This window comes from Syngnathus typhle, linkage group LG3, assembly GCF_033458585.1.
Source record: "Syngnathus typhle isolate RoL2023-S1 ecotype Sweden linkage group LG3, RoL_Styp_1.0, whole genome shotgun sequence".
In the NCBI taxonomy this organism is placed as follows: domain Eukaryota; kingdom Metazoa; phylum Chordata; class Actinopteri; order Syngnathiformes; family Syngnathidae; genus Syngnathus; species Syngnathus typhle.
The window spans coordinates 9614975-9641596 of record NC_083740.1 but is presented as its reverse complement, the minus strand read 5'-3'; the positions used below and the strand labels follow the sequence as shown (position 1 = coordinate 9641596).

At 42.8% G+C, this 26622-nt stretch overlaps 5 protein-coding genes across 9 annotated transcripts; 3 read left to right on the top strand and 2 right to left on the bottom strand.

Annotated features, from left to right (window-relative positions):
- Nucleotides 1-3: 3 nt before the first annotated feature.
- On the top strand, nt 4-1896 carry LOC133151366 (transcription factor JunB-like). 2 transcript variants are annotated; one of them, XM_061274326.1, is made up of 2 exons: nt 5-443; nt 673-1896. In XM_061274326.1, the coding sequence occupies exon 2, from the start codon at nt 711-713 to the stop codon at nt 1635-1637; it is 927 nt and encodes a 308-aa protein (XP_061130310.1). In that variant the 5' UTR covers nt 5-443; nt 673-710; the 3' UTR covers nt 1638-1896. The 2 variants fall into 2 exon arrangements, with proteins under 2 accessions (XP_061130309.1, XP_061130310.1); XM_061274325.1 differs by having other exon boundaries at nt 4-1896.
- An 806-nt stretch (nt 1897-2702) lies between these two features.
- prdx2 (peroxiredoxin 2) lies at nt 2703-5800 on the bottom strand. The gene is made up of 6 exons (XM_061274327.1): nt 5676-5800; nt 4804-4922; nt 4582-4735; nt 3801-3923; nt 3419-3549; nt 2703-3049 (listed from the first exon to the last, which is right to left on the bottom strand). The coding sequence occupies exons 2-6, from the start codon at nt 4904-4906 to the stop codon at nt 2967-2969; spliced, it is 594 nt and encodes a 197-aa protein (XP_061130311.1). The 5' UTR covers nt 4907-4922; nt 5676-5800; the 3' UTR covers nt 2703-2966.
- Nucleotides 5801-5862: 62 nt separating this feature from the next.
- LOC133151365 (protein Wiz-like) lies at nt 5863-11160 on the top strand. Of its 3 annotated transcripts, none has more exons than XM_061274323.1 (10): nt 5863-6098; nt 6624-6697; nt 6928-6953; nt 7202-7455; nt 7772-8599; nt 8694-9032; nt 9142-9356; nt 9618-9792; nt 9864-10023; nt 10290-11160. In XM_061274323.1, the coding sequence occupies exons 4-10, from the start codon at nt 7269-7271 to the stop codon at nt 10435-10437; spliced, it is 2052 nt and encodes a 683-aa protein (XP_061130307.1). In that variant the 5' UTR covers nt 5863-6098; nt 6624-6697; nt 6928-6953; nt 7202-7268; the 3' UTR covers nt 10438-11160. The 3 variants fall into 3 exon arrangements, with proteins under 3 accessions (XP_061130307.1, XP_061130308.1, XP_061130306.1); XM_061274324.1 differs by having other exon boundaries at nt 6867-6953; XM_061274322.1 differs by lacking the exon at nt 6928-6953 and having other exon boundaries at nt 5864-6098.
- Nucleotides 11161-18034: 6874 nt separating this feature from the next.
- Nucleotides 18035-21842, top strand: LOC133151757 (prostaglandin E2 receptor EP1 subtype-like). Of its 2 annotated transcripts, XM_061275049.1 has the most exons (3): nt 18035-18154; nt 19051-19942; nt 20079-21842. In XM_061275049.1, exons 2-3 carry the CDS (start codon nt 19091-19093, stop codon nt 20337-20339), a joined length of 1113 nt encoding a protein of 370 aa, XP_061131033.1. In that variant the 5' UTR covers nt 18035-18154; nt 19051-19090; the 3' UTR covers nt 20340-21842. The 2 variants fall into 2 exon arrangements, with proteins under 2 accessions (XP_061131033.1, XP_061131032.1); XM_061275048.1 differs by lacking the exon at nt 18035-18154 and having other exon boundaries at nt 18947-19942.
- A 91-nt stretch (nt 21843-21933) lies between these two features.
- pi4k2a (phosphatidylinositol 4-kinase type 2 alpha) lies at nt 21934-26270 on the bottom strand. The gene is made up of 9 exons (XM_061275047.1): nt 25790-26270; nt 24378-24578; nt 24169-24300; nt 23914-24071; nt 23758-23815; nt 23543-23642; nt 23299-23432; nt 23165-23224; nt 21934-23014 (listed from the first exon to the last, which is right to left on the bottom strand). The coding sequence occupies exons 1-9, from the start codon at nt 26126-26128 to the stop codon at nt 22853-22855; spliced, it is 1344 nt and encodes a 447-aa protein (XP_061131031.1). The 5' UTR covers nt 26129-26270; the 3' UTR covers nt 21934-22852.
- Nucleotides 26271-26622: the final 352 nt, after the last annotated feature.

Below are 26622 nucleotides of genomic sequence, written 5' to 3'. Positions count from 1 at the left end.
GGTGGACTTGACTGTGTGCGCTTGTCAACTGGACTTAATTTGGAACCCGCCAGGCTCTTTGGCAAGCAAGCAACTGTGATCGTGAAAGCGCTCTTGTAGCCTTTCATATTTACCTTTTTGACTTTTCCTCCAGGCGAAAGGGCCTCGCCGTGTTTACTGTGGTGGTTACTGGCAACGTGCGTCATTACGCGCGTCTGACATCCTAGGGGCGGGGCCACGAGGAGACTGCGACCAATCAGGCCATTGGATTGGGTGACGCTACGGGCTGCTGCGCACTTGAGTTCCGATCATATAAATAGGGTGAAACTGGCCGGCAGCTTGTCATAAAAGAGAAAACGAAAGAGGCGATCAGACAGGTTTCCAAAATTTAAGACTCACCAACACACGAGTGGAATGAAAACATCTGAATAAGTCACTGGACTGCGCTTTGATTCCAACTAAAGGTACAAAACGACGACTTGGTATAGTAGAGTTCCTCTATTTTGGAAGTTTTGCTGTTTTTTTTTTTAATAGAACTCTTCAAAATAATAATACATCGGGACTTTCTGGAGTTGGGACACCTTCACGAACTCTTGTAGCCTATTTGCCTGTCTGATTTTAAAGCGAATATGTCCACAATAATGGAACAGCCTTTTTATGACGACTCGTTTCTCTCTGCTTATGGCCATTCAGGCGCAGCCCTGCCAGACTACAAGTTACTAAAGCAGAACATGAACTTGAACTTGTCTGATCCTTATCGGAGCTCCAACTTCAAGTCTCACCACCTGCGGACCGACTCTGAGTTGTATTCTGCGGCCGCGGCGGACACGGGCTCCCTCAAGCTCGCCTCTCCGGATTTAGAGCGACTTATTATTCAGAACAGCAACGGGCTCATCACCACCACGCCCACGCCGAGCCAGTACCAGTACAACCGCGGGATCACAGAGGAGCAGGAGGGCTTTGCCGAAGGTTTCGTGAAGGCGTTGGACGACTTGCACAAGATGAACCAGATGGCACCGCCCAACGTGTCCATCGGAACCGGGGGTGTAGCCTGCTCGGCGCCCGGTTCGGTGTTCGGGTCACCCATGCAGCCAGAGCCGCTCGAGTACACTAATCTGGGCAGTTGCTCCACGAACCCCGGCTTGTCGTCGGCTGTCAGCTACCCGTCCGCCACCATCAGCTACCTGCCGCACCACCCCTATCACCACCACCACCACCATCATCACCATCACTCCCAATCGCATCACCCCCAGGGCGCGGCGCACGCCCCCCACTCCTTCCAACACTCGTTGGCCGGCGCCGGGCTGCATGCACCGCGCTTCGGCGGCCTCAAGGAGGAGCCCCAGACCGTCCCGGACATGCAGAGCAGTGACAGCTCGCCACCCATGTCCCCCATCGACCTGGAGAACCAGGAGCGAATCAAGGCGGAGCGCAAGCGGCTCAGGAATCGGCTGGCGGCGTCCAAGTGTCGGCGGCGCAAGCTGGAGCGCATCTCCCGTTTGGAGGACAGAGTTAAGGTTCTGAAAACAGACAACGCGGGGCTGTCCAACACGGCGTCCCTCTTACGGGAGCAGGTGGCTCAACTAAAAGAGAAAGTCATGACGCATGTGAACAGCGGCTGTCAGCTCATGTTGTCTCCCAAAGTCAAATCCTACTGAGGAAGCCCAACTTTGCACTTTGAAAACACTGGACTGGAACTGCACTGACAGCACGGGGAACTGAATTGCTGTGGCTGAAACTAAAGTATGTGGAAATCAGTGAAAACGAACACACTTTGGGCATTTTGGAACACAACTTGTCCGGTTTACATTTGACTTTGTACATTCATTTTCACGTAACTTATTTCTGTTGTCAGGTTGAACTTGACCTTTTTTTGTACTTGTATATTTAAGTAAAAGAAATGTTGCAATTTATAAATGTGTCGGTTTCTTCATTGTGTTCTCGACATTGTTCAAATGTCAACTCTTTGGAATCGTTGAGGCATTTCTCAAGAACACTGAGGAGCTGTTGTCAGAATCATCTGCCTCGTCAGCATTTCAGTTTCGTGACCTTCAACGCCCCAGATTGGATTGTTTGCCTATTGACGTACTAACAATCCTTATATGGGGAACTTTTCTCACAAACGTCACAACATTAATAGGTTTCCGGGAACTCCCCCCCCCCCCCCTACAATGCTGGTCAGAGAGGCCGCAACACCACAAATATGGTGGAGTGTAAGATGAAGGTGTGTCAGTGAGCTGTATGGGAGTTCCCCAGTTCTGCTTTCAGTTTCCCCAAACAAGCTGCGAAAACAGGAGAGCTGTTTAAGCAGAATTTCCAGACAAACAAGCAGTTTGAGGTTGAGGAATTTACGAGAAGTGGCGCAGATTTCACAACTAGGTTACTGTGGGAAGAAAATCAATTCGAGGCACTATTAATTGTTGCTCTTATCTGAGCTGGTAAAAAATACGCGGTTAGATTACATTTTATACACTTCATTGATTATGATAGTGGGAGAAACTAAAAGTCATTTTTGTGGTAAAAACGCCCAGATTTTACATCATTGTGTGAAAAGTCTTCATTTCAGTGCTTATTTTACTTTTTTACATTTATTTGGTCGTTTCCTGTGAGATTATTCTCAGGTAAAATATGCCCTCGCCTCAACATTGAAAATAGTTAATAAATTAACGGTTGGCACCCCCTGCAGGCGAAAAGTGGTAGAACAGAACCATAAACGAACGGGCTTCATATTCCTACTGTTTTAATCAACGGCAGCGTTTTTAAGGAAACAGTCAGGAAAAGGTTTTCTGAAAAACAAGGAATTCAACATTTCAGTGTTTGAGACTTGTAGGTCGTCCCACCAGTTCTATACTAGACGTACAAAGTATTTCACTGGGAATACGTTGGGCTTTGGACAAAAAGGAAGTTAGTAATGACTGTTCCACAGAAGCAAATTTCATCTGAGGGAAAGTGCTCCTGCCCTGGAACTGGTTAGATGAGATTCACATTCACTGCTTGGAGAAGAAGGCTTTACTCTTCTCAACGTCAGGAACAATGGTGTCACCGCCTGGCTGCCAGCCCGCAGGACACACTGTAAAAAAAAAAGGACAAAGGGCTTGTTCACATATCAGTCATTGACACACAGCAGTATACATGCCCAAAGTACAAATGTACAAACTCTGCAGTGTTACTTGAAAATTCAATAATGTCGTGCATTGTAAAAAAATTGCATTCAGGAACTATTAGGGTTACACAACGACAATAAAATGTGACAAAGATGGCCAAATTGTAATGTGCGCAACAAAGAGACATAAGAAATTCTTTAGAAACCGTAAACATAGAATAGTAATCAATGTGGCAGATGAAGGTGTTGCCAAGAAATTTGATCTCATCGTTAATCGCCACTAAGCAAGGACAGAGTGAAAGTCAATATCAGCAACTCGGAACCTTTTCGACCTACCTTCACCATATTGGTCAGTATGCTGGAAGGCCTGGACCAGACGGAGGGTTTCGTCCACAGAGCGACCCACTGGCAAGTCATTGATGGTGATCTGCCTCAAAATGCCTTTGTTGTCAATCACGAACAGACCTCTGACAGAAACAAGACATGGTTAGCCCCTCCTAAAAGTAGAAAGTCATTTCTGCGTTACACACCATCTCAACTCAGGGGCTGTATTTGAAGGCCAATGAGGATGTCACAATTAAAACTGCTCAAATGCAGTACAGCATTGGCTGCTATCTATCCTATGTGGCTAAGGATATGCAGCAGTTTCTTTCGAAGGCTGCAGCCCCTCAATTGGTGGCAATGTCGCATGGCCTGCTTGTGTCTGACGTCTTAACACCTGTATGAAATGCCGTCATCCTCCTTCAGCACACCATAGTCTCTGGAAATGTTCTTTGTGAGGTCTGCCACCAACGGGATTTTCATGTTACCCAGACCTCCCTGCTTTCTTGGTGTGTTGATCCTACAAAGTGGGAAAAAGAACTAATTAATTGAAAATGGATGATTAATTAATCTATTTTGAAAAAATCAGGTCATCATTTAGAGCCAGTTTTCCCTTAGAATTGTTAAAATCTTCTAATGTCAGCTTTTTCACAGTAATTATTCTTTTTTTTTTTTTGGTCATCCATCAAAGGGTAGAAGTCTTTCAAAAGTGGAGTTGAGTTATGAACTCTAAACGTCATCACATCTTCCAGAACCGTCCATAATCGAAATACGAGTTTGATAAGAGACCCGCGGCTTGACCGGGCCCTTATCTGGTGCATGCAGAGAAGGCGAGTGACGGTAGATAACTAAAAAAAAACTGATCTGATGGGGCGGTGCTTCTTCAAGCAAGGCTAACTCATCTCATTTGAATCAAAAAGCAACACTACAAGAATTGGCAGTACTGGGAACTTGGAAAGTATTCAATGAAAACTTTCTCTACACCCGAATGTAGGCACAGATAAAAATAAAACCAACATGACAATTTGAAAATGGACACATGGTTAGTAAACAACCAACCAAACATAATACATCTTTCCACACATCCTCCCAAAAACTATATTATGCAACATAAAACAGTGCCATGGTGACACCAGGTAAGACACAAATATCGCCACAAAACATGGAGAATTCCTCACCAGGCCAAGTGACTGAAGTGAGAGTCGACGGAGCAGCCGAGAACCTCGCAGCCAATTTTGCGGAATTCTTCAGCTCGGTCGCTGAATGCCACAATCTCAGTGGGGCAGACAAATGTGAAGTCCAGAGGGTAGAAGAAGAACACCACATACTTTCCTGAAGGACGCAAAGAGGGGGGAAATGTGTGGGGGAAGAAAAATCTAATGCACAAAATGCTATATTACCTTTGTAGTCAGACAGCTGGATGTCCTTGAATTGTCCATCCACAACAGCCGTGGCTTTGAAGGCTGGGGCCGGGTTGCCGATTTGAGCGTTTCCAGACGACATTGTGGTACCCAAATGACTGCAAAAGACCCAGTGCGGATATGTCAAACATGCAATTACACAAGCACTTTGGTAGTACTGGGATTTTTTTAACACAGCTTTTCAGCCTTTTGGGGGATCAAAGCACTGCTTTTACACTCAGTTGGAGTCACATGCAAGTCATGTTCAGCCAGCAGGGAACAAAAGCCTATTAACAAACTTGTACACCCTTGAGGGGGGGGTCCTGGTTATATGCAAACTTCTTGAAAAGACAGAAGCCCCTACTTGCATGTGAATACAAAAAAAAACAGCAATCATAAACATCATTAATTTTACAAAACATACCTGTTAAGTAGTCACTAATATTAAATGCAAAAATAGCAATACGCGAAAATTCTTTCCTCAATTGAAGTATTTTCACTCACTGACGAGTTTAAAAAAATACTTGCTACCCTTACTGAGATGGGTGAAGTTGGGCAATTTTTAAACAAATATTTTGAATGGACTAAACATTCGATTATGCTGCAGAAAGTTAGCAGGAGCGACAAGGAGCTTGCGTAAACTACGGTAGGAACAAAGGGCGAACCATTCGGGCCCCCAACTCACTGAAGGAGTGTACCACCGCCAGCCACCGGCCGGCACTGCCTTCTAGCTCCATGTTAGCTTACCTATTGTCAATCAACCACATTTGAGCTTTCGTGGTTCCAAAACAAGCATCAGTTACTTCTACTCAAGCACTGGATGCATGATGACAATTTGCAAAAGTCAAGTTCGGAAAATGTCAAGTTCTCACCTGAGTGAGGGGTGAAGTGGTCAGAGACGTAAGACAGCACGATTATCAATAGAAGGTTCACGCGATCTATCTACACTACAGAGGCTGCGCAGAATAAGTAGGCGGGGCCACGGAAGTGAGTGAGACGTTCCTACAAAATACATTACAGCCGCCAGTGGTCGAATTTCTTGATAATGAAATGTCCTGAGTCAACACGTCTAGATCTACCACTAAAAGATGGATATTTTTCATATTCATATTTTGGTCAGAAATCCAAATATCTTCAATATATAAAATGACCATTAAACAATATTATTGGCAGAGGGAGTACACATGACTACTCTTTCTTTGAAGGGAAACACGCAGTCCAGGGTTGCTAGTTCCGGTTAGCAAAAATCAAGGCTTTTTATGTTGACACCGGGGTTAGTCGTTTATGGTTCAAAGGTAAATGAACTTTTTTTACAACTAGTGATCGATTGCTTTGTGCCCATACCTGCGCGCTGCTTACGTTACTGCTTTTTCTTTTCTTCCAACTCGTTTTTATGATTTAATTTCTTATGGCGTTAGCATGCATGCATGCATAGCATAACAAAAGGTGGATCGGAGTGCTGTTGTTGATGTTTTCTTTGTAGTGATGGGTTGGGGGTCGGCGCGTGGCGCTTGTTCATCATTTTCTTTGTTACAAGTATTTGCTAATTCGTCCGAGCTTCTCATAATATTAATGATCTACAAGCCAAAATCATTAAATGACTAACAAAACGTAACCGAGGGGTGTCATGTTTCGTTTTTAAAGGGAATATGAAGTATTGTAATCAATGTTTGTTCATGTTAATAAATATTGGAGTTTATGCGTACACTCGTCCATTGTGATCTATCCATCTCCATCTTTATCTCGCACACAACATGAATGATTATGAATATTGATGAATAATTGATTTTTAAATAAACGTTGTCACTGTTTTATTATAGGCACCTATTATTCAAATGATATCAACTGTCCCGTGACTCAGAACAATGATAGTCACAAGCCACTGGTTTCTGAGGTAAGATATTCTATTTTTATTTACTTTGTAAGAGTGTATCGATTCTGCTGCAATATCTTGTCAACAGAAAATACTTAAAAATATACAATAAAAATACAATATTCTTTATGACACCAACATTAGACCAATTTGTACTCTTAAATGAAGCACGTTTCATGTTCCCATGCAGACATGAGTTTTCTCAAGAGTACTGAAGCTTCCACATTCCAAAAGGTGTGGTTTAATTGCAGATCCCAAGTTTCCCATCAATGTTCATGTGAGTGTGGCGACCAGTCCAGGGTGTACCTTGCCATTACAGTCGGAATCAGGGAAGTGACAATTACTCACTACCTGCCTGGGTCGGTCAATGTTCTCCACAACAAGTAGGGTAGAGAATAGATCCAAATTTAGAGATGATTATGCCATCCAAGCGTCTTTTCAGCAATGCCCGTTCGATCAATGTCACTGACCGTACTGTGATATTGTAATCTGATATCTTCGTGCATCCTCTGCTTGGTTTGCCAGTCCGCTGCTCCTATGCCTATGAGAAAAGAGATACTGCAAGACCTCCTGATTCCAACATTCAAGAGTCATGACAACCCCAAAAGAGATGGATCAACAATGTTCTCCAGCCCGAACATCAGCAGATTTGCTTCCTGATACGTTAGCTTCAGCTTTAAGACAACAGGAGGAAGGCAGAACTGTATCCTCTTTGGAGCCCCCTACACCAGCAAAGCCACTATGGGCGCCTCTTGAAACGGATGCTCCAGTCACATTAGGTAGGGATATCTCCATCTGAGTCTTTTCATTTTTAACATGCAGATTTGGTGAAGTTTAAATGATACATTTTCTGAGGAGGATGAATAATCCGCCCTGTGGTCAGACATAGGGATTGTCAATTGACTAAATGTAGGCGGGCCAGTGTAGAAAAATGTAATCACTTATTACTGTAACTTTTTTTTCTATATCACTTAGGGATGTCAGGAAACGCTGAAGCAAGTGTGCACGTTTTTCCCCTTTGTCTGTATGTCTATCTATCCATCCATTCCTATGATACAATTTCCTAATCAGCTCCTCCACCTCCCCATTTTGCAGCTTCAAACAACAACAACAACAATAACGGCGACGAGGTTCACGTTTGCCAGCTTTGTAGCTGCTGGTATGAGACACGTAAAGCTCTGTCCAGTCACGCTCGCTCCCATTTGCACCAAATAGGAATCCCCGACACTGACATCAAGGGCAGCCCCATTGACTTTCTTTATCAGATCATGAAGGATGAAGATCTCAAGTCCGCTAGCAAGAAGCAACAGGAGCAGCCTATTTCTACAAACAATCCACCTGGGAGTCCCACTAAACGTCCACCAGGGCTCTCCCCTCCGCCTACGTCACCTCCTTGTAAGCGAGCAAAGCCCCCTGAGGAGTTCACTTGTATTCTTTGCGGGGAGGTCTGTAAAAATCGGAAAGGCTTGGCTAGCCACTCGCGGTCTCATCTACGACAGATTGGAGTTCTGGACCTTCTGGGGAAAGATGAGTCCGCTATCGATACCGTTCACGATCTGGTGAGCAGTGGCGTGTTAGAAGCTACACATGCCCCAAAAACGAGCAGCAGCACTTTGGCCGCACCCTCTTCAGCGCCAGGCTCTCCTGTGGCCTCCCAGCCTCTGTCCCCTGTCACGGGGCAATCCAGATCTTCTTTTCCCTCCACCCCCCCGAGCCTTGCCAAGTCTCCACAGAACTCAGTGAATCGTGCCCCAAAGGCAAAGAAAGGCTTTCGTCTGGCGGTGGACCCTCTCCTGAGAAAACCCAAGCCTGAGCCTTTGGAGATTGATGTGTCTCTCATGGGTGGAGCCAGCTCAAGCAGCGGAAGTACTCCACCACTGAACTTATCTGCTTCTGTAACTCCTTCCAAAGCTCTCAGTGCAGGTAACACTCTCAACAGTTGTTTTTGCTCATTCATTTTTGTGACATAGTACTATTTTCTCTGCATAATTTCTTCCCTTCTTCGCATGGCCCACAGATGAACACCCGCCTCCGACAGTCCCCTGTGACTACTGCGGTCAGCTTTTCGAGACTCGCAAAGCGCTGTCGTGCCACGCCCGCGCCCATCTGCGCCAGCTTGGCCTCACCTGGTCAATCAAGACGTCACCGATCGATCTCCTCAATGATGTCATGATGCGAGGTGGCAACAGTTTTTTGTCCGGCGAGGTGTCGTCATCTGGGAAAATCCAGTGGAGTCCTCAAGGTCCTAAAAGGTCATCGGAGAGCCACCAGACGATCTCCAACCTGTCCTCCTCACCTTTGGATTACTCCATGAAAGACAAATCTCCATCTTGCAAGAGTGGAGCTATGACCTTAGGTAGGAAGTCAGTGACACTTTTTAGTGAAGCAGCAACGAGAAGTGTGTGTGTATGAGGTCCACCGCTGAGTGTTAGGTCGTCATCTTGTTTGTATCTGTTGCTTTGTAGGACAATCGTGTGAGCTTTGTGGCTTTAGCTTTGAAAACCGCAAGGCGCTAGCCAGTCACACACGGGCTCACCTTCGCCAACTGGGCGTGCTGGAATGGAGATCGGAAGGGGCGACCTCGCCGATTGAACGCCTCCGAGAGTTGATGCGGAAGGACCCGGTTAAGGTGGCTGCTGTCACCCGTCGCTATCGTGAGGGAGACGTTAACATCAAGAAGGTGCACTGTTTGCTTTTTATTCATTTACATCTAGAAATGGGCTGTGTAGAATAGACAAGTGTATTAGGATGGATGACAAGGCTTTAAGGCTATTGTTTAATTTATTTAAGAAGTGATTGTGCGGTGAAAAAAAAATGCCAAGTTTGGTACAAATGTTCTTCCTAACTAAAAAGTCCATTTTGCAAGAAACGTGCAGGAGATGGAGAATCTTCATCTTTGAGTCAGAAATTAAAATTTGCCTTTGTTTTCTTTCTGTCCTAGAAAACTGTTTCGCTATCCACTTTGTCAGATTCTGAATCACTGCCTGGCAGCAACCCGAATTTCTCAGGTCATAAAGTAGGTAAAGATGACCAAGGCGTGTCTCTCGGTACATCCAAACAAGTCCACGCGCATGCTGTAGCAGCGTACGGCGGAGGTGGTGTACGCGCTCCAAGAGGTGAACAAACCACAGAAAGAGCGACGGTGTAAGTCCGCTTTAGATTGTAACACCACTTCTGTGTTTCCTAGCACTTGCGCTTCCAAAACGTATTCCAGCAGCGGGAGAAGAAAACCAAGACACCAACTCGCAGCAACCATCGCGGACCGGAAGCATCCCGGCTCTGCTGCCCAAACCGCCGTTAACTCCTTTGGTCAAACTGGTCGGAAAAGTTTACTCTCTCAAGTGCAGGTCAGAACACAAACGTACACGTATAACTATTCCGAACATTATTTGTCAGATTAATTTGGGAAGAAACTATCCATGTCGAAGTTTGTGATTTTGCTCAGATGGCGTTTTATTGTTGTAGTTTTGTCAAGCTGCCTGTAGATGGCGCCACACTCATTGCAAGCTTGTATGTGGACAACAACAAAAAAAACCTACAAGACTACAGTACCGTTACATTTCCATTCTCTTAACTGTTCCGATCTTGCTTGTCTATTTTGGCTGCTTTACAGGTTCTGTGAAAAAGTGTTTCATGGACCTCACTCTGTTCAAGAGCAGTGGATCACACATCTGCAAAAACACATTCTGTCACTGGGCTACAAAGGTCAAGAGTCTCCCCCTGCTGCTCCCCCTGGTCTCATCCAATCTGTGGCTGTGTAGTTTGAACAAATGGACTAATTTTTTTATGCTGTGCTCAATTTAACTTCTTTGAGCTTATGCCACTATCATTCTCTGGCATGAAGCTTATGATCTGTTTTATTGCAGTTGGGGGTGGGCTCATGAATTGTGCAGTTTGCAACTTATGGACCAAACCGGATTTTAGCATTCACATGCCTACAAACTGCACATTAAAATTCTTGCCTAAACAACCCCTACTTTATTTTATACACCGTTGTCACTGTGACCAAAGTTATGTTTTAAGGGGTTTACAGTAATACCGTATAGCAGAACACATGAAAATGGGTTAATGATAATTTTTGAGAGTCTGTCAGGAACCTGATTTTCTCTTTTTACTCAACCTATTTTTATGTCAATTCAATTCTATCATGTTTACATGGCACAATTTAATGATTGTTTGGTCATTTCATGCACAGAGAACAACACGAAACTGCTCTGTAATATATGTACATACAGTAAATCAGGGGCGGAGCTACGTGGTGGCTGGGGGGGTATGACCACCCCTGGTCATTCTCTGCCCTTTCCGCATTGAGAGGAACATTTTAATACCTATGGCTTTCTTGCTGTTTTAACATGGAGGTAGTTGTCTTAGATCCTTTGATACTCTGCCACAATTGATTTATATTGACTGTATATTTAAAGAATAAATGAACATCAATGATTGAATCTATAAAAAGAATAAAATAATGTGTCTTTTGCAAAGAATGTTCAATTCTTGCAGTCTTTGTCAAGGTAAATAATTACTTTCACACCAGAGAAACCGACTTTCACTGTAAAATGCACATATTCATATTTTGCTGAACACATACAAGCAGCAACAAATACTTGATAAAATACAAAAAATAAAGACATAAAACTTACTCTAAACTCCTCAACCCTTTTTTTTTCTTTCCATTGCCTTTTGCCATTACCTTCAGTATCATGTAGCCCTCATCCCAATTTTTTCATTCCCCTTTGAGATTATTTCTAGTATCATGTAACAAAAATGCCTTCATGAATATGTTAGCATACATTGAAGGCTGCTGGCTCAATCAAAACACAAAATGTGATGTCAAAATAACAAGTAGCTACTGTCGCAATTGTTCTATTTTGTCTCTTTTTCAAAAGAGGCTTTCAATGTTGTTAGAGTTTTATCCATAGTCTTGTGCGCTCATCATTAGAAATTCAATATTTGCAATAGCCGGCGAAAGACGTACTGCTGCCGAGTCATATTTAGACATGTTCACTAGTTTAATGGCCTGTTTACTAATTTCAATATCATAAACTGTGACACATAGTTTCCGTCCATTTGCAGGGTCAATGAATGATCGACTGAGTAATCCCAAGGGAATTCCAAAAAGAAGGTGGAAGTGCTGTTAGGGGGGTTGATGGCTCATCAACCCTGCAGCATGAGGGATTGACGAATCAGCAGTTGGCTGATTGTACCAGCTCTCAACATGTCACAAAAGGTCAAAAAACTTAATTGGTCAATCAAGTGTATTTTTTTTTTATCATCTAACACATGTGTTGAGCCTAACAGTGAACGTATACATTTTTGTCATCATACAGGGACTTTGAAAGTGTCACATAAACAACGACGCCTCCACAGAACCGTGATACTTAACAGGGCTGAGCACGTTCTGAAAATGGGAATAAAAGTACAGCGAAGAAATGTTAAAAGGTACACTGTAGGATTGTGTTTTCATTCCCAGATTTGTTTAAATTGACGCTTCAGGCTATTGCAGCTGCTGGACTAGCTCAATCTGTCTGACACCAAGCTGAGTTTGGCTGTTGAACAAAGAAGACTAACCTTGTTCAGTAAGATACTGTTTGTGGATTTGTCACCATGCTTTCATCTCCACATGCTGTGTTGGACCTTCAAAAACAAAATAAGTGCAGAAATAGGATGAAGCAATCAACAAAGAACTGAAGTGAATTTGAATGCTCACAGAATAATCATTTCTGAATGTGTTGATTTATACCATTTGAAATTCTTTCATGATCCTGTCAAATGAATTAATTGCAGTAGACAGCGGGACGGAGGAAGGAAGGGACGGACGGACATTTGGTGACTGGTGATGCATTGATCTTGACTATAAAAATGTCACTGCATCAAAACATATACAATCTAAAATATTCCATTTGACTGAAATAATAAATCAACGTTTTGCCATAGGCATTCGCGTCAATATAAACCACCATGCAAAGACACTATAAATGATTTCCTGTTCACCATTTAAGATAAAATGAGAAGGCAGACACAAATGACCTTTTCATAATAAATCTTGTTTACACCTCAAAGAGTATTGGCAGCACTGTTGCTGTGGTGTAATTCAGGACTTCAGCTGGTGTAAAAATAGACTGATCAGATTGGCTTTTAATGGAGACTTGATACCAAATGTGGAGGTCGGATAATTCAGTACTAATACATCTGCCTGTGACTCATGTAATTTTCTGTGAAGAGTCTATGATACATCTTTAACTGCAATATTTCAACGTGTACTTTCTTTTGACAGTGGGCGTAGTCATTCATCTGACTCCACCCACTCACTGTGTGATTGAAAGTCTTTGCATCCACAGAAGGTCAAAAATAGCAGCAAGTGATTTTTGCTTTTCTTCTTCTTTACATCATCATATCCCTTGCATGGAGGCATTTCCGGTCTAAAATAGACAACGGTATAGTGCTTTCTCAATTTCCATGAAACCTCCACTAGACATCCAACATGATTCAAAATAATCTCACTGCAGTTCTCACGTGGAACGCTTTGAAACAAAGTGTGCAGCCAAGTTGTAGGACAAAGTGCCAAAGATATTTCGTACAAGCATGCAGCTTGGCGTTTAGGTTTCATTACAGCGTTTTATTTTCTGTTTTCGTTGCACCCTTCACCTCTCGTTTCTCTTCCCTCTCTCTCTCTCCTCTGCTGGGATCAGATTCTTGGCTTCAAGCATCACTGAGGCCCAAGGAAAAATGCACCGCAGTCCAGCACTGCATTGCCGCTCTCAACGCAATGCACTGAAATCAAGATGAAGAGTGGCAGAGTTCCAGGTTTTGGTGAACATCAATCATGTTACCGGACCTGCAATTAGATATTTGCAATTCTTTTGACAAACTTGTAAAGAAACTGGCAAGCTTGCATGGACACATTTGGTGCACCTCATGAGATGCAGTGCAAGAACTGTCTCAAAAAACGTCTGCCTTTCCAAACATATGGGAAGCATCTTTGATTTGGTGGTTTTCTTTTCCACATTCATTTTAATCAAACTAAAATAGAACAACTTATAAATATTTGACATTGTTCATCAAAACTAAAGCTTATGTTCTTTGTAAAAGCATTAAATCATGCAGTACACTAAATATTATGCTAGATGAGTACACACTATGATTTTTTTTTAATTTACTCAATTTCATTTGCTCTGCTCTACTACTTGTTCCCTTTCTTCTGGACTTGTCACCTGTTTGACCAAAGCCGCTGGCATCGCCTTAACTGAAGAGTGCCAATCCTTCGTGACCATGTCTCTGTTCATGACAAATGTCTGCGAAGGAGCTCATCAACAAATTAACCAGTGAAGGTCACGTACAAAAGGTCAGAGTTTGCTGTGTCATCCAAAGCGATGTGTGGGCGTGTTACAGCATCTCTACGGGAAGGACTGGACTGAGCAGGTTTACGGGAAGCCCAAGTTTGAAGGTAGAGTGACTTATCTGTTCATACGCCTGCAATGTCGCAGCTGCGTGTGGCCTCCACTAAATCTGTCCTACCCCGCACTCATCGCAGCGTCTTAGCATGCAGGCAAGCATTCAGCTTCTTGCACAAGCCCTCTCCCACTTTATGGATGAGTTAAGGCTGAATTTTTACCACTGGAAAAAGTTCTAGATCTGATGAATACACTGCAATATTTCATCATGGTTCGATGATGGACAACGACAATGAATTCTAGAAAAGATCCTGCGATCAAATGCTCTCATCATAAATCACTGTGCGCAGGAGTCAATCTCTGATCGAGGTTCTCGCTCCCACGCTTTCTAAATTTATTAGTCAATCAATACCCATCTGTAATTTTCAATTTATATCTGTGCCCAGTCGGAATATCTTTAGGGGCCAGTAAATGTCATCTTTGAGGGAAACGGTGTCAACGCCCAATTGACATCTGTATTCACTCTTAGCCATTCACACACTTTATTCATTTTTAATGTGGGCACGGAGGAGATTGCTTGGTGAACTTGTCAACACTGTCGGGGTAACAGTTTGACCAGGTGACAGCTGTCAAATACAAAGGTCATTTAGCGGTGTGCTGCTAGCTCCATGCAAAAAAAATACAATCCGTGCTGTACTTTGTAGGGCTTCACCTGTGCTTTGCACACTCACGTTTGTTTCTATGGGCAGCACCCAGTCTCGTCATGTGATCATGATACAAAATTCAATCTATTTGCCCCAACAGTGCTATCAAGAATTATTCCACACTTTAAAACCCTCTTTGTAGTTTTCTGAAATCAGGCTGCTATCAGTCACTTGCTAGTGAGCCAGCCCTAAGCTGGCTCCATATACTGCTGAACTAATGGCAAGACTGGGGTTTGTTCCCATGACAACTGGAGACGGAGCTTTATTACTTGGGTGGGTTTTTAAACATTTATTTATTCTTTGTTTCACCAGCTAAGGCAATTAAGAACAGTTTTTTATTCACAGTGCCAGTGACTGGAGGCAATCGCCCACCATTGCCTATTATGTCATGGGCAAAGAAAGGTTGATATTATGTACCTCAAATGATTAAATTGGTTGGAAGTGGCTGCCCTCACGTTTTGAAAAATAAGATAACAAAAGATTTACATAGTTGTTTGATTTTAACTTTGATTGGTGAACAAGCGAGACCCAACTATTGCTGTAGCAGTTTTTTTTTAAATATGCTGTACATTCTTGCAAAATAATTTCTATATACTGCAATATATTATTGAATTTTACATTTTATATTGTATTTTATATTATCAAAGGGAAGTTGTCTCAAAATATTTCTTTACAATAAGAGGTTTGATGCACTTCCACTAGTCTGCACATGGGATGCATTTTTGGAATATGAATGAAACAAACCAAAAAAAAGAATGTCTAGGCCGAATAAAGGGTGTCTGGGTTCGTGCTATAATCTACTGCTTAGTACATCTCTGCAAATTCGAATCACAGACTTTGGATCTTAAATGTGTCCTCGACACATGGAGATCTACTTAGCACGTTCCTGCTCATTCATGCTGACAGCACCTCTCATGAATCACCGCATCCATTTTCATTATTGCACACAGCAGCAAAAAAGCAGAGCACATGGTCCAGGTTAGAGACTGATGCGTGACGTTCTTGCCGTTGATTTAGGAGTCTCCTCATGCTCATCTCTGTTTTGACACTGTCTTCCGATGGAATCCAATCTGTACTATGATAATGAATGAAGAGACAGCATCATGAACATACAGCATTTTAATCGTAATATCTTCTTCCTTTAGCAGCCTTTACTGTTGCTCTCTTTGGAGTTTTGATGGCTTTTTTGTGTGGTTTACAAAAAGGATGTCAATGGGGGAGATTTTAGATCGTATTAAATTGCAGACAACATAAAAATCCTTCGGCACCATTTTAGCTCCTTAAAGTCACACGGGTGCATAGATTTATTATATGTAACAAAAAGACTGAATCGATATGGCATTTAATATGACAATAGACACTATATTATTATTAGATAGCCCTGACACAAGCAGATATCACATTGATTTTTTGGGCTGAGCATTGAGGTTCTGTAATCTTCTACATTACATGCTGGAAATAGAAAAGCTTAAATGTTTAACATGAGCTACGTTATTGTTTCATTCTGAGGAAAGAGGAAGTGGAGAATTTGATCGTATTCGGCTTCTACAGCTAAAGAAACAGTTTAGTAATCAAAACACTGCCTCAAAGAGTGTTGCCATTTTTCAAACTATAAAAACAAATGTTTGCACCAACAAAATGAAAATGAAAAAAAAACGTTTCCAATTTCATCAGAGCATATTTAATCTACCTAAAGTACTGCATTTGGATATAAGCCACTTCTCGTAAATCCTCGCCTTTTAAAATGGTCGCCATGAATAGTCCATGCTTTTGTCCACAATGTCTTTTTGAAGGCACGCAGACAGACGATGTGTGCGGTTTTCCACTCCTAGCAGCCAACATCTCTTTGAAATGTTCCTGCGGAATATATTGCACTTATTTCACTGATATGTTTGAAGATCAACATTCTTGTGGTACTGAATAAATACATTTCCAAGAAATTAGTGTTACATGTTCAACTTGTAAGAAACTTGGCTTTCATTTTAACCTTTGTGTCTAGTTGGGAGAAATGCAAGCCAGAGCCTCAAATCTGCAAAACCAAATGGAAGCAACACTATCCGTAATTTGAGGCGGAATAATTTAGGTCAAAGTCATTTTCGGATTCCTCCAATCCAATTTTTTCAGTCTGCATTGTCTAGAATTCGTTGTTAATTAAACTTGAGTTGTTTCTTCCTCCAATGGACCAATGTTTGTATTTTCTGGTCCAGTCCAAGCCCTGGAATGTTCTGTTTCTGATGAATGAATTAGTATTTAGGTCAAAGTGTCACGCTCTGCCGTCAACTTCCCTCAGCCACACCCCTTCGTTCTCGTCATGTCTGTTACCTGCTCCCTCTTGTTACCTGATGTATTTAAACCCTGCCCGTGTGTTCCTCCTTGTCGGTGTCTACTGTTGTGTTCCGTCCCCGTCCGCGCCCAGTGTTCCTGTTCCTGTCATCTGGCTTTCACCCAGTCTGTCTGGAGGCTCACGGTCAGAATTTTGTCCAAGTGGACTTCTGTCTGTCGGTCGGTCTGTCTGTTTGCTGGCCTTGAGTCTCTATCCCGTCTGTGTCTTCAGTTACCCACCCACCTACCTACCTCCCTTCCAACTCCCTTTCCCCTTCAATAAATCCTGGTTCAAGCTGCATTTGGTTGCCCTGCCTCAACTCATTTCTGAAACAAAATGCTCTCGTTGATATGTTGGATGAGATGTTGAAAGTCACATCTCATACTTTACTGATATTTTACTTCCTATTTTATGCCAGGGGCCCAGTTCCTACATCTTAAAAATTAGACCAACCCAGGAAGTTGGGTCAATTTTAACCCAACTTTAGGTTATTTTGACCCCCAAAAAACAATTGTCAACTTCCTGGGTCAGTCTAATTTTTTCAACCTGAATTGGGTTGTTTTTACCTGCCATTTTTACAGTTGTAAAATAATCATCTTCAAAATGTCCTTTTCTTTTTTTCCTTTTACGATTTTGAAAACACTTCAAACTAAAAACACCTCGGAAACCACAAAGTAAATCTCTATTTTCATAGATCTGATCACCAGAAATGATTAAATTGTTTAGCAGTATCATGCTTTGGAGTCTACAGCCCAGACTAATCCCATGTTATTTCAAAGTGTGTGTGTGTGTGTGTGTAGCTGTTCCTATCAACTAAGAAAAATGGATGCAGGCAGACAGCACAGTGATGGAGTGCAGCCACAGCGCAGAGACGCCCACGCACTGTGGAAGCGCGCAGACTATAAGGCGTCAACGTCCTCGCCAACCTTCACACCCCTGGACTGGATACATGAACGCTATCAACGCTTTTAAAAATGATTTGTAATATTTTATGGAACAACCGGAGTGTCCGTGGATTATGGCTGGATCACTACTTTTCTTGTTGAATTGCAACTAAGTGGTGAGTTATATGTTCTGCAGTTTAGAGCATTGCAAATTAGATTGAACTAATTATTTAAATAACCAATCATTTGTATTTCCAACACTAACAACAATTTTAGTAAATTGGTCTCTTGACTAGTGTAGTGCAACGCTGTTAAATAATAAATGCAGAAGTAAAATTCATTTGGAGCTCGTTTTTATGATTTGGTTGTTTGGGGTGTACCCCGCCTGACTTTGTGAGGAAGAAGAGGTGAGATGAGATTTTGTTAAAATTATGGGTAATTACTAATTAGACTTGATTTAAAACTAAAAATATTGATTGCAATATTTTCGCATATTATTTTAAGTTCAATTTAACTTTGAAATAAAAGTAATGTCATCAAGTACACGCAACATACTTTGAAGTTGCATGTTATAAAACTGCGAAATTTACATATAGTTGAAATGCAACAAAACACTGTTTTCCCTAACTTAATAACTATTGTTAATAATGATGATACATTTGCTTAAAATAATCATGCTTATCATGTTGGACATAATTGTGCAATCCTAAGTCTTTCAAGGTATTAAAAAATAAAGATAAACAGACTTGTTTGCTGAGGTTGGTTGACAAAAAGAATGATTGGTGGCAAATGCCTTTTATCTTGTGGCAGCTTAAAAAACATCAAACTAACCATTTCCATCAATCGCATGGAACATTTTGTTCTGTAATGCCACCTGCTGTGGATTGAAATTGACGTCATAGTACCCACGGGCGGCTCATTTTGCAAACGTCACGGCTCACCTCTTCTCTGGGTTAGGTTATGTGACGTTCCCAAAGCAAAACTGAGGACATTCTGCTTTGAGTACAGATTGTGAGCACTTGTCTTGTGCATGGAGTCATCTCCATTCCTGATTTCCTTCTTTGTCCTGCAGCCTCTTCAACCATGTCCCGCACGAGCATCAACGTTGAGTCATGTTAGCTTTGGGCCGCTGTAACTCTTCATCCTCACCGCTCAACCCTCCTTCATCAAATGGCAGCGGAGGGCAAGCGGCGCCCGTGGTGGCCCTTGAGATGTCGCGGCAGGGAAACCTGACCGCCGGCGGCGTGGTGGTGGTGCTATTGCCCATGACGTTGGGTATCGTGTCCAACATCGTGGCCCTGATCATCTTGGCCAACGCTTACTGGCTCCAGCGACGGCGCTCCAAAGCCAGCTTCCTGCTCTTTGCTACCTCCCTGGTGGTCACGGACTTCATGGGCCACGTGATCCCCGGTGCCTTGGTTCTGAGACTCTACCTCTCTGGAGGCGTGCGGCCAGAGGACTCCAACGCTTCTGATGGCATGTGCCAGTTCCTGGGAGGAAGCATGGTGTTTTTCGGCCTGTGCCCGCTCTTCCTGGGTTGCGCCATGGCCGCGGAGCGCTGTCTGGGTGTAACCAGGCCACTCCTGCACTCCTCCCTGGTGACAAGCGCCCGCACTAAAATGTGCCTGTCTGCAATTTGGCTGGCCGCTCTGTTTGTGGCCCTGCTGCCCTGCTTGCGGCTGGGCTCGTACACCTATCAGGACCCGGGCACTTGGTGCTTTATTCGAGTGCTCAACGACATTCACGAGGGGGACGTGGCGTTTGTGCTGCTTTTTTCTGGGCTCGGCCTGAGCTCGCTGGCTGCGGCAGTGGTGTGTAATACCATCAGTGGATTGACGCTAGTGCTGGCGAGGATCAGGAGGAAGCCCGGCTCGCATCATTCGGCTAAGTCACACGACATTGAGATGGTGGTGCAGCTGCTGGGGATCACAGTCACCTCATGCATCTGCTGGTGTCCTCTACTGGTGAGTATTGGCAAGTACAACCCAAAATGTCTCTTTAGTAGCATTTCATCTGTACTCTGCTGTCTTAACATTAACCAACATTTCTAATGCAGTAGATGGTAACATACAAAACAAATTGCACGTTTCATACCTGCAGATCTTTGGCCTGATGTCCGCCATCCAATCCTACACAGGATCCTTTGGAGAGGAGCTTTCCACCTACAAAATGCTACTGGTGATAGGTGTGAGACTGGCCACGTGGAACCAGATCCTGGACCCGTGGGTCTATATCCTGCTGCGCCGAACCGTTCTACGGAAAATCTACCTCATTGCAAAGTGCCAAGCCGGGACTTTATTTGGATGTTTAGACTCGACATCTCCTCCCCAGTCAGAGAAGAACGAAGTCAACCAAGCCTAGACTGAGAAAACTGCATCAAAAAACTGTTTTAAAAAAAAAAAACAAAAAAAAACATAAGAACTGAAGATGTTTGATAAAAAAATGTCTAAAGGTGATGTTGGAGTGAGTTGCATGCAAACAAATGTGACATTTCTGGACTGGTCCACTTCAGAAATATTGAGGAAATACATAAGCTGTAGCTTTTTATATTTAAATGGGTTTCTGACATTTCAAACGGAAGCTAGCTAACTGCTATGATTTTGCACAAAAAACATGATGAACATCATGTTTACTTAAGCATTGCTCCATGCTTTGTTCTCATTAGGATGACAGAATGTAACTGCGCTGCAAAAGCTAAGTTAAGAACATTGCATTTTGGAAGGATAGCAGTTTGTGTCTTTACTATAGGAACTTTGACAGTAAAAAAAAAATCCAACACAGTTAACATATCTTGTGCATCAGAATGGAAAAGAAGCCTCTGAGAGGACTCAAGAGCAAAGAGGTAATATTCACGCTTTGAGACTGTCCACTTAATGTGGGAAAATGGGGACATTCTGAAAGTTATGCCTCAAATTACTGAAATAATTACCTTAAATCAGTAAAGCATTTGGACGGTGACAAATGTGTTTTCTTGCTATTTTGATTAATATTTTCCATCTTTTTTCTCCATTTTTACAACAACTGAGTCATTGTATTTGATAATTATAATTACCAAAAACGTCTGGAACAAAACTGACCAAAGTAGTATAAATGTGTCTGGATCTGTGATGGTACGAAAATAAATAGATACAAAAATAGCATCAACCAACCAAAGTATTACCAGAAAAACTGGAGTAACTATTTGTGTGTTTTCTTACGGTAACCAACAAAAGTTAAACTAAATACTTGATTTGTGATCGAGAGTCTGACTCAAGGCTCCTCAAATTTGTGTCGACTGTCATGTGTCTAACACACTCACCGTGACATCACGAGACCGCACGCACACGCGCACATTAGTCATGCTTTGCCTTCGCCATTCCTCACTTAGATGAAATTAAATTTGTGGGCTAAGTAAAATGGTTGAGTACAGAATGTTTAAAAAGTCATTGAGTCTAATTGTCTAACATGAGCAAACACTTTCATGTGGGCCATTCTGGTTAATGGATAAATCTGTTACCTCAGCATTTTAGTCTAGCATAATGCTTGTTGTGATACATCCATTTTTACTACCATGCCACCCCCAGATGTTGTGCTACCAAACTATGGTAGATTAATCAACAGGATCTTCTAAACTATCGTTTGACCGTAGATGATGGTTTTAGTGCTATTTATATTTGGATCTTGAGCAACTATTTGCCTGCTCAACCAGCATGGTGCAAGAAAGGAACTGCAGTCGAGTACTGGATCATTAAGTACAACATCTGTCTCTTGATAGAGGTGATGCAAAACAGCATAGCTAAACCAAAACAGCAACATTGCAGCCATAAAACAAAAGTGTGATGATGGCAAATAAAGCCGAATGACAATTATGAGGATCACGTTAGAGCGGCTTTGCTTCATGGAATTGAAACATGTGAAGCCTCTTTGAATTTGCATGCTAGTGCGGTGTGGTTTAACATACTAATAAATGCCAACGTTTCTGTATGAATGGAATATTTGTTTTTATTAATTATAATCTATTTTTAAATATTACATACAAATTATACAGTGCATTGTCACAATACATTTCATGTCTGTTCTGTACAGCAGGAAGTTACTTTATGCATCTCCAACTGATAAGTAAGGTGGGGGGGGGGGGGGGGGGGGGAGCTAATTAAACCATTACCAGAAAGCAATGAATCAACAATGCTGTCGCTTTACTTTTGGCAGTTGCAGACTGGGTGATTATTTATTTTTTTCCCCCTCACTGGTCAACTAACTCATTGGTGAAAGCGGAATAATTAGGCTTGCAATTATTGCAGCTTAAAAACGCCTTCTCTAAGCACACACACATCTCGTCTTACCGCAGTCTGCCCCCCGCGTGACTTCAACAACCTCACGCCAACTGCAGTGAGAATCCATTTCAAGTTGTGAAACCAATTGACATTCCGTGCTCACCGTGTTGGCGTACACCGTGTTTTCATTTCCTAAACTTTAAAATAGGCCATGCCAGTGCGGTCCATTTCACAACGTGGAGAGTGCAGGTGACGGTTAAAAGGCAGAGCGGCATGAAGAAAATATTGACGAGAGAGCTCCCATCTTCAGTTAGACAACTTTTTTTTTGACTGATTAGCATGCACATGTGGGCGTTCACACGTGTCCCCCGAGGAGTCCAACAGAATGACGTCTCTTTGCACGAAGGAATATTTCAAACTTCTTCACATCCATACAAGGCACCCAGGCAAACAAGGAAGATACAGTGTGAAATTCTTCCCCTTTTTGCCTCATCTCTTTAGCAAACGCACATTTCGTAATTACAGTATCCAGGGGACGGTGGAAATGAAGTTGATTTCCAGGAGACAAACCTGTACTCTCTTCACCCGCTTCCTGCCGTTCCTCCTCCCAATGCATGTTCCCTACCACCAGGTGAAGAAAGGTCTTCGACTCTGGAAGCTCTGCGTGTACGACTCGCTATTGGCTCTCTGGGGGGCCCTGGCAGTTTCGACGATCACTGGGGGCATCTGGACCAACTGGAGGGGTGTTTTGTCATCCTTTAGGGCTTGGCACAGGTTCAGAATCTTTAAATGGAGAATGGGTGAAGATAAAAATCTAGGTCATTTGGTCAATTACCTAAGCCTATCCAAACTTCACCATATGTTTAATATTTAGTATGTTGGGCGTGTGTGCATGCAGCTTGATTCTGGTGTGCAGTAAGCTGAATGACTGACCTGCCCCCTCATGACAGCGACCTGCTTGTGAAACTGTCCTCGGTCAAAACCAGGGTCTTTCTGTGGAACAACATGTACAAGTCAAATACGCAAGCATTGTTGCAGTCTGAATGAGCGGTATCAAATATCCGTACCTTAAATAGTTCATAGAGGTCTTCTTCAAGATCTTTGATAAAATTTGGGTCTGAGAGTTTTGGTACGACTAGCTCTCGGATTTCCTCGGAGAAAGGAACTTTGGCTTGGGAAAGCCATGCCCAGTAGAACGGGTCTAGAAAATAAACAAAGTAGGTTCATGACAGTCAACACACCTTGAACTCATAAAATCGGACAAATAAGCACCACGGAAAGGGATGTGTGGAAGCAATGGTGTGGTCTTACATGCTCTCCAGGAGTCAGGATGTTTGAGAGGGAAGGCTAGACCATTATCTATGGCTGCCAGCTTAATTATTGGGTCCTTCACTACGACCCAGTCTGTTTCCTGTAGAAATCGTGTGGGTAACAATACAATTAGACAGAAAGCATAGGAATTGCAAATATACACTTACAGTATAAAATAAACATTTCAGAGAGAGGACTGTGAGTGGGATGCTCACCCGGTTCCCCGCAGCGTCCATAGGGCAGTCATATTTGAGAAGCCAGTTGTCATTTCCCCTGTCTGGAATGGAACAAAAAGAAAAAAAAATCTTGTGATAACGAGTCAGTGAATGACTTTGCCATATGACCACACATGCACGTGGGTGACAGGTGACATGCCTGTGTTCCTGATGATGTAATCGAGTACTACGAGGCGTTCGAACTGCAGTTGAAGCTGACGGTTGGTGTTCTCCGGAAGAGGGTCGGCTTCAAACCTACGAAGCCAGAAGTCTGCATCCTTGTATCCGTCCACAAAAAGCTGGAAGGAGCCAACCTGGAGGAACATCAACAAAATCCATCATGTTTGACTCACATAAAAAAAAAATACACCTTGATTTTTTTTTTAAAAATAAAATAAAAAAGCAACGTACCTTAGGAGGCAGTCCAATCCTATGGAAGCGCTGACCCACTTTAGGTACTTTCTCTAAGGCAAGTCTTTTACCTCGAGACTTAACCCTGTCTATAGCGCTGTAGTTGAACGTTTCACTCGCCAAGTATACCACCTACAACAAAATTTAGCGATGAAACTTAGTTCCGACTCCAGTCACTGCTACACATGTGTACGTGCACGTCTACCTACCTTGGTCCTCGGAACGATATTGAGCTCCAGTTTCTGGTCCACCAGGCTAGCGCCGGCCTCTGAGAGGTAGCCCTGGTTGAGAACTAAACAGTCGCGACCAAAACAGCACGGACAGCATAGTTTCTGGAGCCATTTAGTCCATTTGGGGTTAAGATGGCCATAGGGCTCCTCATTCTTAGGTTTGAACACGCCAATGATCTTCTGTTCAGGGACATGAGAAAAAGAAAATTAAAATGACAATATTTCACATGGAACTGTTCATTCATTTATATACAGTACTTACTACACTATATACCACGAAACAGTAAAATGTAAAATTTGAACTTTAACTGAAATTTGAAGGAAAAATATGAACCTGAACTTACACAAAACCCGAGATTGCCATCCAACATGACATCATTCGATCATATGGCAACAGGTGGATACAGAGGTTTAGTCTACCTTCTGGCATCTAATAAAAGACAATGTATTTGCCACTATATGATATTGAATAGATTTCCGCAGCATCTCTAACACGGCACTCTTCGAGGAAGCACTCCAACACACTGCTGAAACATCCAACTTGGACAAAGTAGTATTACATCAAAAGACCAGGCACATGACTGCTAAGCACTTTGATCATCGAGTAATGAAACCATGACTGTGCGGGGATTGGGGGATAAGAATACAACAAGTTCAGTGTTGAGGATTTGTAACAGTGTGGCAAACCTCAAAAAGTAAACTGAAGTTGCACCGGACCTAAAATATATTTTACAGAGAAAATGATGTCATGCTAAACACAACGAGGTCCAGTGAACATTTGTGCTTTTCACTGGGGATACATCGCAAATGCACATAGAGTATACGGAGGAATGCAAGAAGTGAGTTAGCACTTTTAGTGGTCGGCTCCAGCAAAGTTGATCAAAGATTAACACTATTGATTGTGAAAAGACACAAAATTTCATATTGCAGACTTGAGGAAATGATTCACCTTGCTGTCCAGGTCAAGCTGGATTGCATGTATGGGACTTTGCTCAATGTAGGATTCCAACAAGCCATACGTGATAAGTTGTGAAATTACTAGTATGCTGTTGTTGTTTTTTATACTATTCGTGTTATTTACTTTAGTTGAACAACTGTACATCAACTATGAATACCTCTTAAGTAGAAGGTCTTTAGTAGGCTCATGGACACAACAAATGATCAATTCATTTAAAGTCATGATCCAAAGTAATTCCACTTAATGAAGACAATGCCTTCATGACCTTCCCAAAGCATAATATAGCAGGTTTTTGTGTATAGGTGATGTGTTTGTCATGTCATTATAGGGTACAGCCAAGGCTTCCGAGAAGAAATAACTACGTGGAAAAAAGTCCTTCGCGTTGCGTCTAACACTTCCTTTCCAGCTGTGGCCTGGCTGTTCTTCATCTTACCCCGCGTGAGTCTTTGACAAAATAGCTACCACTGGATCCTTGGTAGATCCTCTCTGGGTAGATCCCCTCCTCAATGGCTCGCTCGGCCTTGCGGATGATCTCTCTGAACTCGGGATCCTCCGGGAATTCGTTCCGGTGCGGATCCCGCGGTTGGGTACCACGATCCCGTTCCAGAAGCGGCTGTCTCTCCCGGTCGCGACTCGGACTGCCGGCGGGGATACGCACCACGGAGCCCGGTGTGCCTCCGAAGGTGCCCCGCGGGCTCGGGGGCTCAGTGGGACCGTAGTTGAAATCATTGGCGTCACGTAGCGGAGAGACAAGCGGACTCGTCTCGTCCATAATTCTATAAGTTATTACAGTTCGTTGTACGAAGAAAAGTTGAAAAAGGTTGAGAAATAAAGCAGGGCAGCTGTTTGTTGTCTGCTTTGACGTAAAGTAGCTAACCAGGAAGCTAAAAAAAATAAGGAAAATCAGATGACTGTCAGCTTCCGGGAGAGGGCGGAACCGGTTAGGTGTTTTGGATAATTAACCAATTGGTGATTGGATTTTGACTGTCAGTCATCTAGTCTCTCGGTCTGATTGGACAGAATCTGACCGCCCACGGAGGCACGTGAGATCGTAACAGTTTCGCGTTAACTCCGAAATAAAAACTATTTTAATTAAAAAAAAAATTAAAAAGTCATAAATATGTACATAAGTACATGGGCTTCTTAAAACATTGATCATATTCAACTTTGGCGTTCAAATAAATAATGCCGCTAGTGTGTGCTACATGGACGATCGTGAAACACTAAATATATTTTACTTGTCACCAAGCAAGTTGGGCTCAGCAG

Excerpts from the sequence above, each read along its gene's own strand:
- LOC133151366 (XM_061274325.1), top strand. The coding sequence starts at position 609 with ATGTCCACAATAATGGAACAGCCTTTTTATGACGACTCGTTTCTCTCT.
- prdx2 (XM_061274327.1), bottom strand. The coding sequence starts at position 4,906 with ATGTCGTCTGGAAACGCTCAAATCGGCAACCCGGCCCCAGCCTTCAAA. Across the intron at positions 4,736-4,803 it reads CCAGCTGTCTGACTACAAAG|GAAAGTATGTGGTGTTCTTC; the intron begins GTAATATAGCAT and ends TGCGTCCTTCAG. Across the intron at positions 3,924-4,581 it reads CACTTCAGTCACTTGGCCTG|GATCAACACACCAAGAAAGC; the intron begins GTGAGGAATTCT and ends CCCACTTTGTAG.
- LOC133151365 (XM_061274323.1), top strand. The coding sequence starts at position 7,269 with ATGACAACCCCAAAAGAGATGGATCAACAATGTTCTCCAGCCCGAACA. Across the intron at positions 9,033-9,141 it reads GAGTGGAGCTATGACCTTAG|GACAATCGTGTGAGCTTTGT; the intron begins GTAGGAAGTCAG and ends GTTGCTTTGTAG. Across the intron at positions 9,357-9,617 it reads GAGACGTTAACATCAAGAAG|AAAACTGTTTCGCTATCCAC; the intron begins GTGCACTGTTTG and ends TTTCTGTCCTAG.
- LOC133151757 (XM_061275049.1), top strand. The coding sequence starts at position 19,091 with ATGTTAGCTTTGGGCCGCTGTAACTCTTCATCCTCACCGCTCAACCCT. Across the intron at positions 19,943-20,078 it reads TCTGCTGGTGTCCTCTACTG|ATCTTTGGCCTGATGTCCGC; the intron begins GTGAGTATTGGC and ends TCATACCTGCAG.
- pi4k2a (XM_061275047.1), bottom strand. The coding sequence starts at position 26,128 with ATGGACGAGACGAGTCCGCTTGTCTCTCCGCTACGTGACGCCAATGAT. Across the intron at positions 24,072-24,168 it reads GGATTGGACTGCCTCCTAAG|GTTGGCTCCTTCCAGCTTTT; the intron begins GTACGTTGCTTT and ends ATGTTCCTCCAG. Across the intron at positions 23,433-23,542 it reads TCCTGACTCCTGGAGAGCAT|ACCCGTTCTACTGGGCATGG; the intron begins GTAAGACCACAC and ends TTTATTTTCTAG.